We start from the raw sequence: 12862 nt of genomic DNA, 5'->3' as shown, positions 1-12862 counted from the left end.
CATGTTTTTGGACCTTGATGCAGCTTCTGACGCAACAGTAAAGTCAAAAGTAGATAGCACCCTCTGTTGTTTATAAAGAGTATCATGAATAATTTTTCATCTCATCAATTTGAAGGTTAGCATATTTGTATCCGATATGTATAGTTACCTTCCTACAATGTGATGTGGCCTGAGGATATGAACAAAATATGCAGGAAAACAGTATGTTAGTGTAGCCTGTGTCCCTTTTCAATGAAGAGGAGAATCAAAGAGAAGTTTTAATTTGGCCTTAACGTAATGATGTTTTCCAGCGCATGCAAAGTCAGTTTTTACTCTCTTTCTTTCTCACTTGATTCATATGAGACCAACTGAACATGTTTTTTGCAGTTAGTGAAAGAGAGCTAATATTCTACAATATGTGGCGCAAAGCTTATACGATACTTGATGGATGTAAAAGAGGATCTACTTGTAGTATGTAGGAATGCACATATTCAGCAAATAAAACTGAATTTATTTTGAGTCAGTTCTCTTTAGAGAAATTAGATGTCACTATATAAAAATAAATAAATAAATAAATCTATTCAAATTTGTTGTCTCTAAGAATAGATTTGCAAAAACACAATAACTTTCAAAATATCAAGTGGTAGAGCCACCAAGAAGTACACATGAAGCAAAAGGGAAGGCTACAGGCCAACTGCCAAGCGAGGTTACTATGCTAGTGGTGTCCTACTAGCCCACAAGTGTCTGGAAACATAAGTACTGACAGTTCTTATAACAACACACTTCGAAAGGCTACTGCTTCATAAGTCAGTGGAGGCTCAGTGCAGCCACAGTCACTCACTGTGAAGAAACAGAGTTAAAGTTTAAAGCCGGACAATGCTCCAAGGCCCGGCAGCCGTCAGAAATATCAAATGATATACAAACAGAAAGTATGCAATTCTGTAGAGCTTTAAGGCAAAGGAGGAATTAAAAGTATATGTAGGAGTTCAAATGATGGAAGGCAAAGCCAAACAGTTCATCCAGGACTAAGCTAATTGAAACAGCAAATGACTTAAGGCAATGCAACAGATGTACTGTAAGGCAAAGACAAAATATAGTAGCAAGCTTCAAGAAAAAAAATGTTGTTTCTCCAAGCCAAAAACACATTAACACAAACCCATAAAGTCCAGGATTTGGAACACATTTTGGTTGTTGCATCCAGCAATCAGATGCTTGAGGCTTCTACCCAAGTCTCTCTGAATAAAGAGCTGGCTTATGAGAGTCTTATAAACCCACATTATGGCACAACACAGATTTTGAAGCAGAGGCTGCACAATCATTTTTGCATCCTTTTTGTTCAAAGTCAGAGGATGTATCCATGGTCAGTGTGGAGGCTAACATGGTCTTATATGATGGAGTGAAGGAGCTGCAGTGGAGAGAAGTTTTTGAAGTTAGTTAATTCATGCAGTATTTTATCAGACTCTAGAGGATTGCAGTGCAGGAACGGTAAAGAATCCCCCTATGATATTGATTATTTGAATAACTGGAGAGTATTTTAAAAATCACAATGCTATTTGAGAAAATGATCTCTTAATACTCTGGGCTGTTATTTTCCCTACAGAATAAAACAAAGGCGTTCTTTTGTCATATTAGGGACATTATGTCATGCTGTTTACACTGAGCAGTAAAATCCAGCCAGCTGCTCTCATTTATAATAGCATTATGCCTAATTTAATACATCCCAAATAATTCCTTATCGTTTAAAATAGGTTTGTGTTCTTGCTATGATCTATTTTTAGTTATTGGGTAGGTTTTTCACACCGAAATCATTATAAAAAAATCTTTTTTCTGTCATAATGACAAACTAATCTGTTGTTTTTTTAGTACATTTAAAACACAAATGAACAAAACAGGAAAAGTATTTACACACTAGGAAAGTGTACTAGGGCTGCTTAGGTGTTTGAGAATGACTTGGCATAAACTTTTCAAGGCCTCATCACTATTTCATCTTCATTCAGCTCTGACCGACACGTCGTAATTATCCCCAGGCCCGAAATGTATCTTTTCGTCCGTCACCTGGACAGCCGTCGTTTTTCCTCACAGACCCAAATGTCTTTCAACAATGACAAGTGCGCCCGGGCATGCTGATGACCGCTGAATCATTAATGGCACTATTACCGCCTTGATACATCTTTTACCAGCAGCTGTCTCATTTCTGAAGACTGGGCCATTTTTTAATAGCTTCATCTCTGGCCATTTTTGGAAAAGGGGCACAGTGTTTCAATTAGCAGGAGAAGTGAATGTTTCCATACTTAACAGCCTGCCTGCCAGAGTTCAACATGTCGCATTTACTTGATGGTTATTTATGTCACTGATGCACTCATTTAGACGGTTTTATTTCACTTCATTAAGTCCCAATTAAAACCATGTTACAGGAAGTAGTGACATCTTGTTTTAGACATGGAGCATACAGGCCTGACATTAATGTGGACTAGATGCTTTTTACTAACTGGTGGCCTTAGTTGTTCCTATTGCTGTACTTCACCTTTAGCTGCTCCCTCACATTCTCCCTACACCTCTACCCTCCTACATGTGCCTCCCTCAGAGCCATAAAAGATAAGACAGACAAATGACAACACACACACCTACACACAAACACACACGGACCTGCATTGGTACAAATCGGCACACATGAGTGCAGCGAATGCAAACATACGGTGGCAAGATACACAAGTGTTCTCCTGATAATCATTTATAGAGCTCGGTGGCGAGGGGCAAAGTGCTGTTATCGCGTGCTAGCAGCAATTTTCAGCTCTCAAAAACCCTCCACACCAAGCTGCAAACACCATTAGTTTGTACATCCAGGAGATATGATGTGCACTTTCTGTAGCTGTGCCAAGTGCTTCTTGTCTGCTGTCATCCTATAGGGAGATAGTGAGTTCTTATTTCTATACTGGTATACCCAGCCAGTCCAGGGTCCATTATTATACAAGAACAAAAGGACTTAATCCTTTCCATGTTGTTGTGTCTTGGGGGATTTGCAGAGTCCTTCAGAGTTGGATCGAACAGAGCTGATTTCAAAGCTTTTCCCCTGTTGTTTTGCGTGGAAGGTTTGTCTTCAAAGGAAAGATGATGTTTCAGTGCTAATCTGGTGTGCCCCCTATTGTGCTCGTGTAAAACTGTTTATGCTCACATGTTGGCGAAAGCAGGCCTGAAATACCAAGGTTCTGTTCACAACACACAGGGCAGATGCAGCTCTCTCTTACCCCCTCCCCTCATCGTGAGAGATTTATCAGGAGTTGAGGCTGTTGAGGTAATTCTCCATTGTGGATGTTCAATAATTCATGCCAAGACACTCTCTCAAGCTTATGGTGAGAGATTGGTAATTGTCTTGCCACGCAGTGCTCTCTCCTCCTCTCCGCTCTGCATTATGTGTGTTATTAAATCCATATGCATCTGGGTGTTTTGTTGTAGATTTATGGGGAGCGTGTATGAATCATCTATTTAATGCTTTGCCAAGGAGGAAGATTACCTTTGATTGTAATGGTGGTTGAGTAAATGTGCTGTAGCATGCTGCACTCTGCGCCTGTTGTTCTTTTTTTACCCTACCATCCACTTCTCCAAAAGATATTGTAGAATTTTGGTCACTGTGAGGCTGCACAATATTGCAGAATGAAAGAATATTATGACGTGCAATGGGTTGAGGATATATCTATGGTATGAATGTAAAGTTAATAAGCTTAATGCATCATGATCATCCCAGTTGACATATTTTACAGGTAAAAACACATATGAAACACATTTGAAGGCACAATGTTCATCAAATCCAACATACTGTATCCATTGGCCTATTAAAACCTGAGAATTTTGTATATGAAAATGGTGTGTAAAAGCACATCTGTATTGCATTAAGCATCTGTATAGTGTTTTTCATGTTCACCATCTTAGTTTAATGTTAGCATACTATCATTTGCTTATTAGCACTAAACATAAACTACAGCTGAAGCTGATGGTAAAGTTATTAACCCTAACCTTACAGGACAAACAATTTCACCTGAAGGAGGCACTATATGTAAATTTCACCAGAGAGTTAGAAATTCAGCAGCATAAAAGCAGAAGCACTGTGTGTGTGGACACCACAGGTATGCGAGTTGCAGCTGTTCAGCGAGGCAGCTATCACACATTCTGTGTGGATAAGGGGTTAAATTGTATAAGAAATTGAATGACTATCCATTCAATAATTGTTGAGATATTTCACTCTCAACCAGAGTAGTGGACTGACAGCCTATAGTTAAAGAAAGAAAACATACAGTTACACAGTTACAAGGCATATGAATATACAGTATATACCTTTATTTAATGTTTTAAAGCCTGTCTGCCCATATTGGTAGGAGTTCACTCACAGATATGCTGTGTTAAATGATGAATGAACAGTGGAGGAAGGAGGAAGGAAAGAGAGAAGAGGGGGTATAGAAGTATGCTGGAATGGCTCGAACTAGAGCACAGTGTGATGCTGTGAGCCTGTGATCGTGACTTGAAGTCAACTGTGAATGTGGAGGGATCAGGAGGGAACATGCTATAGCCTACTTTGGATGAGAGAAAACAGAAAAGGCTTCTTTAAATTCAGAGTGTGTCGAGCCCATGAGTTGAACCCTCAAAAATTCACCTAATCAGCTTTGTCATACTGTAGCAGTGTGTGTGCTTGTGTACATATGCATGTGAGTGTATATGTGTATAAGCCTCTGAGTGTGCTTACCTACTAGACAGATGCTTAGGGAGCCATAAAGAATTTAATAGCCAGCGCAACAACCTTAGCAGCTACGGTACTGCATATGGTTGGCTGCTGATAATACAGCTAAGTGTGCAAAATCATGATCTTTTTGATGTTTATTGATTTCTAATGAGACTTACTGCCTCACATCAATACAGAACCTGACTACTCGTGCACATAAACAACCTGTTCAAGGTCTGTTCAAGTTTGTGTGTTTTTGACTCGCATTTGGATTTCTATATGTTTATGTGTGTTTGTGCATGCATATCCATTGAGTGACTGGATGTTCTCTTGTTTACTGTATGTGCACTCCCCTGTGTAGCGGGTTTACTGAGTGGCGAGTTGTGCTGTGCTGGGCCTAATTTTAGGCTGCTGATGTGTGATGTGTTTGGGGCTCTGGCTGTGTCGGAGGTGTGATGTTTATCTCTGCCTCTGGGGAATAGCTGTGACAGCCTTTTTCAATTGGCCAAAGCTTTTGACCAAAGCCCTTGTTACAGCTAAATAAATCACCCCAACATGTCATTACCATACAAAAATGTTTATGTGTTTCAGTAAATAATACCTTTAAGCTGCTATCTGTGGAATTTTAGCATTGCTGGTGGTGCCACCCAGTGGTAGTATTAAAAAAGATCCAAAAGAGATAAATGAGCTAAAAGCAAATTACAGAATTAACATAATCTGAATTTAAAGATGTGCTGATCTATGTTTTTATGTTAACAATGGATCAGATGACTATGTGTAATGTAAAAGGGTTTATAGTAACAAAACCAGCAGAGAATTATCACCTGACATCACCACTCAGCATTTTAGTATCTTTAAGCTTGTTTTGGTTTAACATGCCACTCTCACTGCCCTCATCAACCTACCTTGTGTAGGCAGCTGTTCTTAGTCAAAAAATTCTGATAAACCCACTGTACAGTGCCTGACCAGCACAAGTAGCAGTGGGACAAAGCTAGCAAATAGCTGGTGAACATTGTGGAGCATTTGGCTGCTAAAGAGGCAGATATTTTTCTCAGGAGTGAGTGGAGGCCAGAAAACAGAGCTAAAAGGAGATGACTTATATTTGTCCGGTGGCCATAAACGTGACTCCAAAACGGATGCTAATGTTTCTTCGTGTCTTCGGGATGTGTATCATTATTATGTGATAACGTGTTAATGATGGATTTACAGCTTGCTCTCCTGTCCCACAAGTGGCCATAATATCAGATGATTCATCTTTAACTCAATCCTGAAAGCTTAAATAGCTCCTGTAATTACTAAAAATTAGTTCAAATGTCCTTATATTGGAATGTTTTTTTCTTTTATATCTCTTCTTTTATGATACATTTTGTGTTTTTAAAAGCATTTTAAATGGCAGAAAATATAATATGTGACTTTATTTTATTCCATTTTTTTATTTGGACCTTTAACACACTCTCCCTCTGGCCTCCCCACAGATTGAAGACATCGTTACAAGAATACAAGATGAGAAAGCAGGAGGTGTAGCCATCCGGACTGTCAAAAGTTTCCTCTCCAAGATCCCCAGTGTGGTATCAGGTTAGTATTTGTATGCATAGGTGTGTGTGTGTGTGTGTGTACACGCCAATTTACTGTCCATGGCTGCACATTTACATATGCTGCAGTTCTTTGCACGTGTCTTCTTTAATAAGGGCTTGCGTTATTTGATGTACTGATAATTGTGTATGTGCTTTGTTCTCTCACCCAGCGAGCGACTTAGAGGAAACATAGGAGTCCGAATCAGTAAAGCAAATATGACCTTTTGGTCTCATTTAAATTGCTGCTACTACGGTTGGAGGCAGATGATGTCTTTTCCAATAAGTCCTAAGCCACTGAGGAAAGTGCCTGTGGTGTGACGCTGCCCTAGTCACACAGCAGAAAAGATATTTTTTTCCTTCTCTTTTCTGTCTGCATGCACTGTACTCCCTCATGTGTTTGTGTATAAAATGAGTCACCAGCATTAGACGAGAGGGTCGCTCCCGCTCTCCCAGAGGTTGTTTTTCGGAGTCACTCCTTCACGTGGCACCCTCAGGCCCGATGGCCTCACGATCTCTCTCAGCAGCCTCCGCCAAGCACACAGGCCGGGCCAAATATTATGCTGTCCAGGAGCAGAGAGAGAAAGGACTGCAAACATTTTAACATTATGTTATATTTAGAGGCTTACTCAGCTTTGACAGCTTTGACCCACAGCTTTCAACAGAGACAAATCACAAAGACTTGTTGGTGAATTGCAGCTTTTGTTGAAACTGTTGCAGATGCAGAACTGTGACGCCACTCTAACCAATGTCCTTCTCTGAATACTAGGGGCGGACATTGTTCAGTGGCTGATGAAAAACCTCTCCATTGAGGATCCAGGTATGCCGGCTGAGCAATCTGTCATTACATGTAAGCACAATAGAGCTCAAAGGCGATTTCAAATCACGCCTCCCTCCCCGTCTGTGTGCCTTCTCTCATGTCAACAGCTGAAGCCATCCACCTCGGGAGTCTGATCGCTGCCCATGGCTACATCTTCCCCATCTCTGACCATGTCCTGACACTTAAAGACGATGGAACCCTTTATCGCTTTCAGGTACAGACCCTGGGAGAGTCCTTGATTTGTGTTAGGAAGCCTTTGAATATAGAATAATACGATGAAGACGTTTATGTTATGACGATATGTTTATTGCGTGTTGCTAATGAGAACAATCCTTGCTAAGCCTATTACTCATCCCACCAAGGTCGATACTGTATATCCCTGCTGGACGCTGCGTCAGAGCAGGAGGTGTACCACTGAATAGGGCCTGCGGGCCTGCCGTGCAGTTTGTCAGAGGGGTGTTTTTTCTTCGCTCCATCTGATCCAGCATGAACTTTGACAGGTCCTTCTGATGGCTACGGGCTCCTCGATGACTCATTATTGTAACTGGGCCATTAGCATCTTAATCCAGCAAGCCAGGCAGCTTCCCCTATGGGAAGCACTGAGCTGGCTGCACGCTGGCTCTGCACTTTTCACTGTCACCAGCCTCTCTCTCTCCCCCCCCCCCTCGATCTACCTATGAATGCATTTATCTTCACCTCTATTGCTCAAGATTAAAAGCCATTATTGTTCCTGCGTAGGGAGGGCCGCGTGTGTCACACTTGCTCATTCAGCGGGGGCTAAAAATATTCCCTCTCATGTTGTAGTGATGCAACAGGCCCACGTCATCAGAACATCTAAAAAGAGTCCACGGTGCATTTGAAATGTATTGGCCAGGCTCCATAGCTGTGCTGTAAGGATTAGTAACAGGGGAATGTTTGTTTGCTGGTCTATAAATAGATACTATTCTGGTAGAAGACCCAGATTTAATGACAACTGTATTCTGCTTGCAGATTTGTGCATGAAGTCTTATAGACTTAACTTGATCCTTTATGAGCTGAAATGACAATTATAATGTCGAATGAGAGCATGTTAACCTTTCTGTTCATTACACTCAAACAAGCAAATTCATCAGCATGCAGCCTTTTGCTCTCAGGCTTATCACCGTTATGAGTAATGGTGGAAATGAAATATGTGGTCGAGTACCACCAACTTCTAATTCTGCCCCCTTATTAAGAATGCATGATAGATGTGAGTGATCCATTATTAATGGACTTGGGAATGAACTTTGAATGTGTAATATCATTTGCCATAGACAATTAAATATGGATAGAGAGAATATAGCTACCATTGCTCCCCCAGATAGTTATGTGCAGCACGTGGACATCAAGGATAATTATCATCATCGTCGTCGTCTTTTGAGTAAAGGGGTGAGAGAGTGTGGGTGGCGGGAGAAATGAGATTCCAACATTCACATTGCCAACTGTTATTGTTTATCTAGAAAATAATGTAATGCTGATGATATGAGTAAATAAACAAAATCTGTTTCTGTCCATCCGCTTCTGTTTCCATCAGTCTCCATACTTCTGGCCTTCAAACTGTTGGGAGCCTGAGAACACAGACTATGGTGAGTCACACACCGTCTCTCAATGTTTGCCTCGTACTCCAAACCAGCAAGATCTTGCTAATACCCTCCCGCTTCCCCCAGAGCTGAGGCACAACTCATGGTGTAGATCTTTTGTTGACACTCACTGAGTATTGATCCACCGGGTCATTGCCTGTAATGTATCTTGCCCTGAGAAACCCCCACTACAGAGTATCCTGTGGGACAAGATTAGCCTAGCAAAATGAAGGGACAGTCACTGATATGTGCACATCTTTGGCTCTCTGTGTGGCATTTACTCGAGGCTTGTTATTTCAGAAGACAACACATCGCCTGCCCGCTCCATTCATTAGTGTTGCTTCACACAGCTGAGACCTCAGTCAAACAAACAAAAAAAGATCTGAGATATTCCTTTTTTATTTGTAGTCACACAGCCAGACAACCCATCTGAATAACTTTATTGCCCTCTTCATGTCTCACTCTGTCTCCCTTTCCCCCCTCCAGCCATTTACCTGTGCAAGCGCACCATGCAGAACAAGGCCAGGCTCGAGCTAGCTGACTATGAGGCTGTAAGTACACTGTCGTTTTGGTTTTAGTGATTTCCAGGAAGCTCTCAGTTCAATGCTACCACTGTGCATTGTCCATAATATGATGACACTCTGAATTTCCTGTTTTCCATCACTTTACTAAAAGACAAAAGAGCTGAAACAGTGTCCTCCGGGGCCTTAAAATGCCAAAATCCATTCTTCCCAGCAAAAAGCCTTTATCAAATTACAGACTTGTGTTCAAATCTATCAAAGGTCATTTGTTCTTTTTCAGGAGCACCATTTGGCAGAATACAATGCAGTCATTTACTGGACACAATATGTATACAACTTATCTATAGGCCTACTTGGCATCAGCAGATCAATACAGTCTCAAGAAGGGCATTACTGCATTGCTGATCTGTTGCTGTTATACAATAGCAATGCACTGCACTTTAATATTCTAAATTACTCTGCAACTATTGTCCAGTACACTTCCTTTATCTCCTATTCAGGTCACTTTATGCCTCCAGGCCTCATTGCTCTCACTGTTAACGTCCCTGCTAGTTGGAACTCATAATTTTTTCTCTCTTTGTAATGAGGTCATGTACTATATCTTTGACAGATGTTTGGGCTGTGTTATTAAGGACACACTATTTAGTATGCAACTTTGATATGTGTACATTATGGGGCTTATGTCCTTAAAACAGTTTATTCTTTTTATCAAAGCAAGATTTATCATGTGATACTAAGTTGCACGCAATGTATTCATGGGTTTGTGTTCGTGACCTTTGTTGGTCATAATTCCTTGCTCATCTAACATCAGAGATGATATCTAAAAATGCAACCCTGTGCTGATCATACATCTATACAGTAATAGTAAAAATGAAAGTGAGAGTCAGTGCGATTCTAATGCAATACACTTTTTTCAAATTCAGCAAATATCTCCTCAAGGTCACTCTGTGTGCGCTCTAAAAACAAATCTGGTGGTTGTACACAGCCCCGGCTCTGTAAATGGAAAACAAACAAAATGTTATTCCAGCCAGGATATGTGTCAAATAACATTAAATGCCTTACCCACTGACATTCAGCTTTCATTTTTGTTTGCCAAGACATGCTGTTGTTGTGATTTGAGCTATAGTCGCAGGAGAGTTGGTGAGCTGGCTCTGTGTCTGTGGGCACCTGCATGTAACTGTTAGTCTGGCTTTGTCCAAAGGTAATGAAATATGCCTAGCACCTCCTCTAAAGCCCACTATTAACATGTTATATTTTGTTTGTTTAATACACACAAGTTATTGGTCCTGGCCAATAATTTTTACACTTTGTTTTGTATGAACTCAACAAATGAGATACAACATGTTAATTAGTGTGCTTTAGAGGTGCTGGCAGGTGGATTTTTTACCTTTGTTCGGAGATTTCCTCCTTTTTCCAGTCTTTGTGCTAAGATAAGCTAGCCGACTGTGGTAGCTTTTTATATTTAGCATACAGACATGAAAGTGGTGTCAATGTTCTCATATAACTGTTGGCAAGAAAGCTAAAATTTCCAACTATTCCTTTAAGAATACAGTGTTTAGTTACAGTTAATATATTGAAAATCCAAATACTATGTGGTAGCAGCAGTTCAGTGACTTGTTCAGGGGCATGCTGGTGAGAGGTCGTCTCGTCTTAGTAATGGCATGGCAAAGTTATGCCATGCCATTACAGTAATTGGATAATGTAATGATCTAAAGGCCCTGAAGTTCAAATAACCTTCTCTCCTAACGCCACGCCTGATTGGTTCCTCCAGGAGAACCTCGCCCGTCTGCAGAGGGCTTTCGCCAGGAAGTGGGAATTTATCTTCATGCAAGCAGAGGCTCAAGTCAAGTGAGTACACGGATGGACGTGTGAGTCAGAACATGTCCCCTATTGACGTCAGTGTCGTTCTAATGTGACACAGTTACAGCAGGAGAGCTCTGGGGATAGAGGGATGTTGATGAAATCACGTTTATACATTCATACTGACCTTTGGCTACATGCATGATTTAAGTGTTATTTCCCCAAGGAAGAGAAAATGCTTCAGTGTGCAGTGTCAGTTGGGCATTGGGCCAATGGATCTCATTAACAATGCTTTGTTTTCATGCTCTGCTTTGACTGGAGGGTTACATGCATTAAATACAGCGCGTCGTCCCCTATGGAATTAAACACATTATTCTCCCTCCACTTCTGTCTCTTTGTAAGACTTCCATCTGGTGGCTTGCATGTGTAAGCACAGCACTAATATCTCATGTCATTCAGTGAGGAAAGAACCGTCTTTGCTTTTTTTGTAAAAATCTTCATGCCTTTGATTGTCGGCTGTTTTGCACTGTAAGTTGGGGTGGTATGGAAAGCAGTAAGTCTTCTTTCACCTTGGGAGTTGACAATACCTTAGCAAGGGCCGATCAGTAAATGTCAGTTATGTAAGAGCTCGGCCCCACCAGAGGCAAAACCTGGCATCGCTTGGTGAGGCGAGCAGACAGGTTAAGACCCACACTCTTCAGCTTTTTGCTCTCTAGTCTGGCCCAGCAGTGGTATAAGCATGTGTGCTGTGGTTTGTGAGAGCGTTTGACTTAATTCTGGGGCCTGATTTATTGCGTTTGACCTGATATTTCCGAGGTGTGTGCTCTCTGTATGAGTGGCCTGTTTCCATCTGTTCACAGGATCGACAGGAAGAAGGACAAGGCAGAGAGGAAGATCCTCGACAGCCAGGAGAGGGCATTCTGGGACGTCCATCGGCCGGTGGTGAGTTAGGACCAAAGTCATGAATAAAGAAAAGGAAAGGAAAGGTGGGTCAGAAGCTGCAGCAGTGTAAAAAAGAAAAAAAAAAGAAGAAAGAATGCCATATAGTTAGACTATTTTAGCATTTAAAACCCGAAAACAGCAGATTTAGCTCTACACACATTGTGTTATTGGTAGCCGAATCAGATTTGAGCACTTTGCATATGAACCTTTTGTGAGTATGAATTTTTTGAACAGAGAAACAGCAACTTATAGTTTGAGGAGGACAAGCACAGAATATATGCTGGAGAAAACTGTTATCTGATCCAGAAACACACTGTTTCTCCTGCCGCCTCCCACAGCCAGGCTGTGTCAACACCACAGAGATGGACATCCGCAAGTGCAGAAGAGAGAGGAACCCACACAGGGTAAAAAAGGTGAGGAGAGGAGACAAAGCTGGTGTGATAAATGGCAGTTTAACTTTCCAAATCTTAATATTATCATCTCAGCACTGGTTTTTTAGCACCCCCATGACAGTTCTACACAGGCCTGTAGCCATAAATCCAATCCAGCCCCCACCACCCTTCAAAATATTTTATTCATTTAACTGCTTAGTTACAATTTCTATAAACTGTTTCTCTCTAAATTCTTCAAAGTCCTTTCCACAGTGCCAAGATCTAATTCTGGTGGGTAGAAATAGTAAATTCCTTTATTATTATCATTATATTATTATTAAAAAAGTGTATTTTTTTGCTACTAAAATCATTTTTTGTTTAGTTATAAAATATTTTTATAAAATATTTCATTTTTGTAAAATATTCTCAATGAATATTTATATACAAATATGTTTTTGTTTGTGTTTTTTTATGACAAAATGATATAAATATATATATATATAATTTTTTTTATTGGTCAGAAAATATTTTCCTGTAATTTTATCTACA

General features: G+C 40.6%; 1 protein-coding gene across 1 annotated transcript in view; it reads left to right on the top strand.

Moving 5' to 3' along the window:
- Positions 1-12862, top strand: part of LOC118336663 (regulator of G-protein signaling 6-like) — a 39176-nt gene that overhangs the window by 19285 nt on the left and 7029 nt on the right. The window contains exons 3-10 of the mRNA XM_035673328.1: positions 6166-6265; positions 7031-7081; positions 7189-7295; positions 8634-8685; positions 9166-9230; positions 10972-11048; positions 11861-11942; positions 12281-12355. Of these exons, the coding sequence (XP_035529221.1) occupies positions 6166-6265; positions 7031-7081; positions 7189-7295; positions 8634-8685; positions 9166-9230; positions 10972-11048; positions 11861-11942; positions 12281-12355 (609 nt within the window). The remainder of the gene's footprint in view (positions 1-6165; positions 6266-7030; positions 7082-7188; positions 7296-8633; positions 8686-9165; positions 9231-10971; positions 11049-11860; positions 11943-12280; positions 12356-12862) is intronic.

Source organism: Morone saxatilis, unplaced genomic scaffold (assembly GCF_004916995.1).
Source record: "Morone saxatilis isolate NCDOM2014 unplaced genomic scaffold, NCSU_SB_2.0 Contig3, whole genome shotgun sequence".
In the NCBI taxonomy this organism is placed as follows: domain Eukaryota; kingdom Metazoa; phylum Chordata; class Actinopteri; family Moronidae; genus Morone; species Morone saxatilis.
Note: the sequence above shows the minus strand (reverse complement) of the source record. Positions and strands in the feature narration are given on the sequence as shown.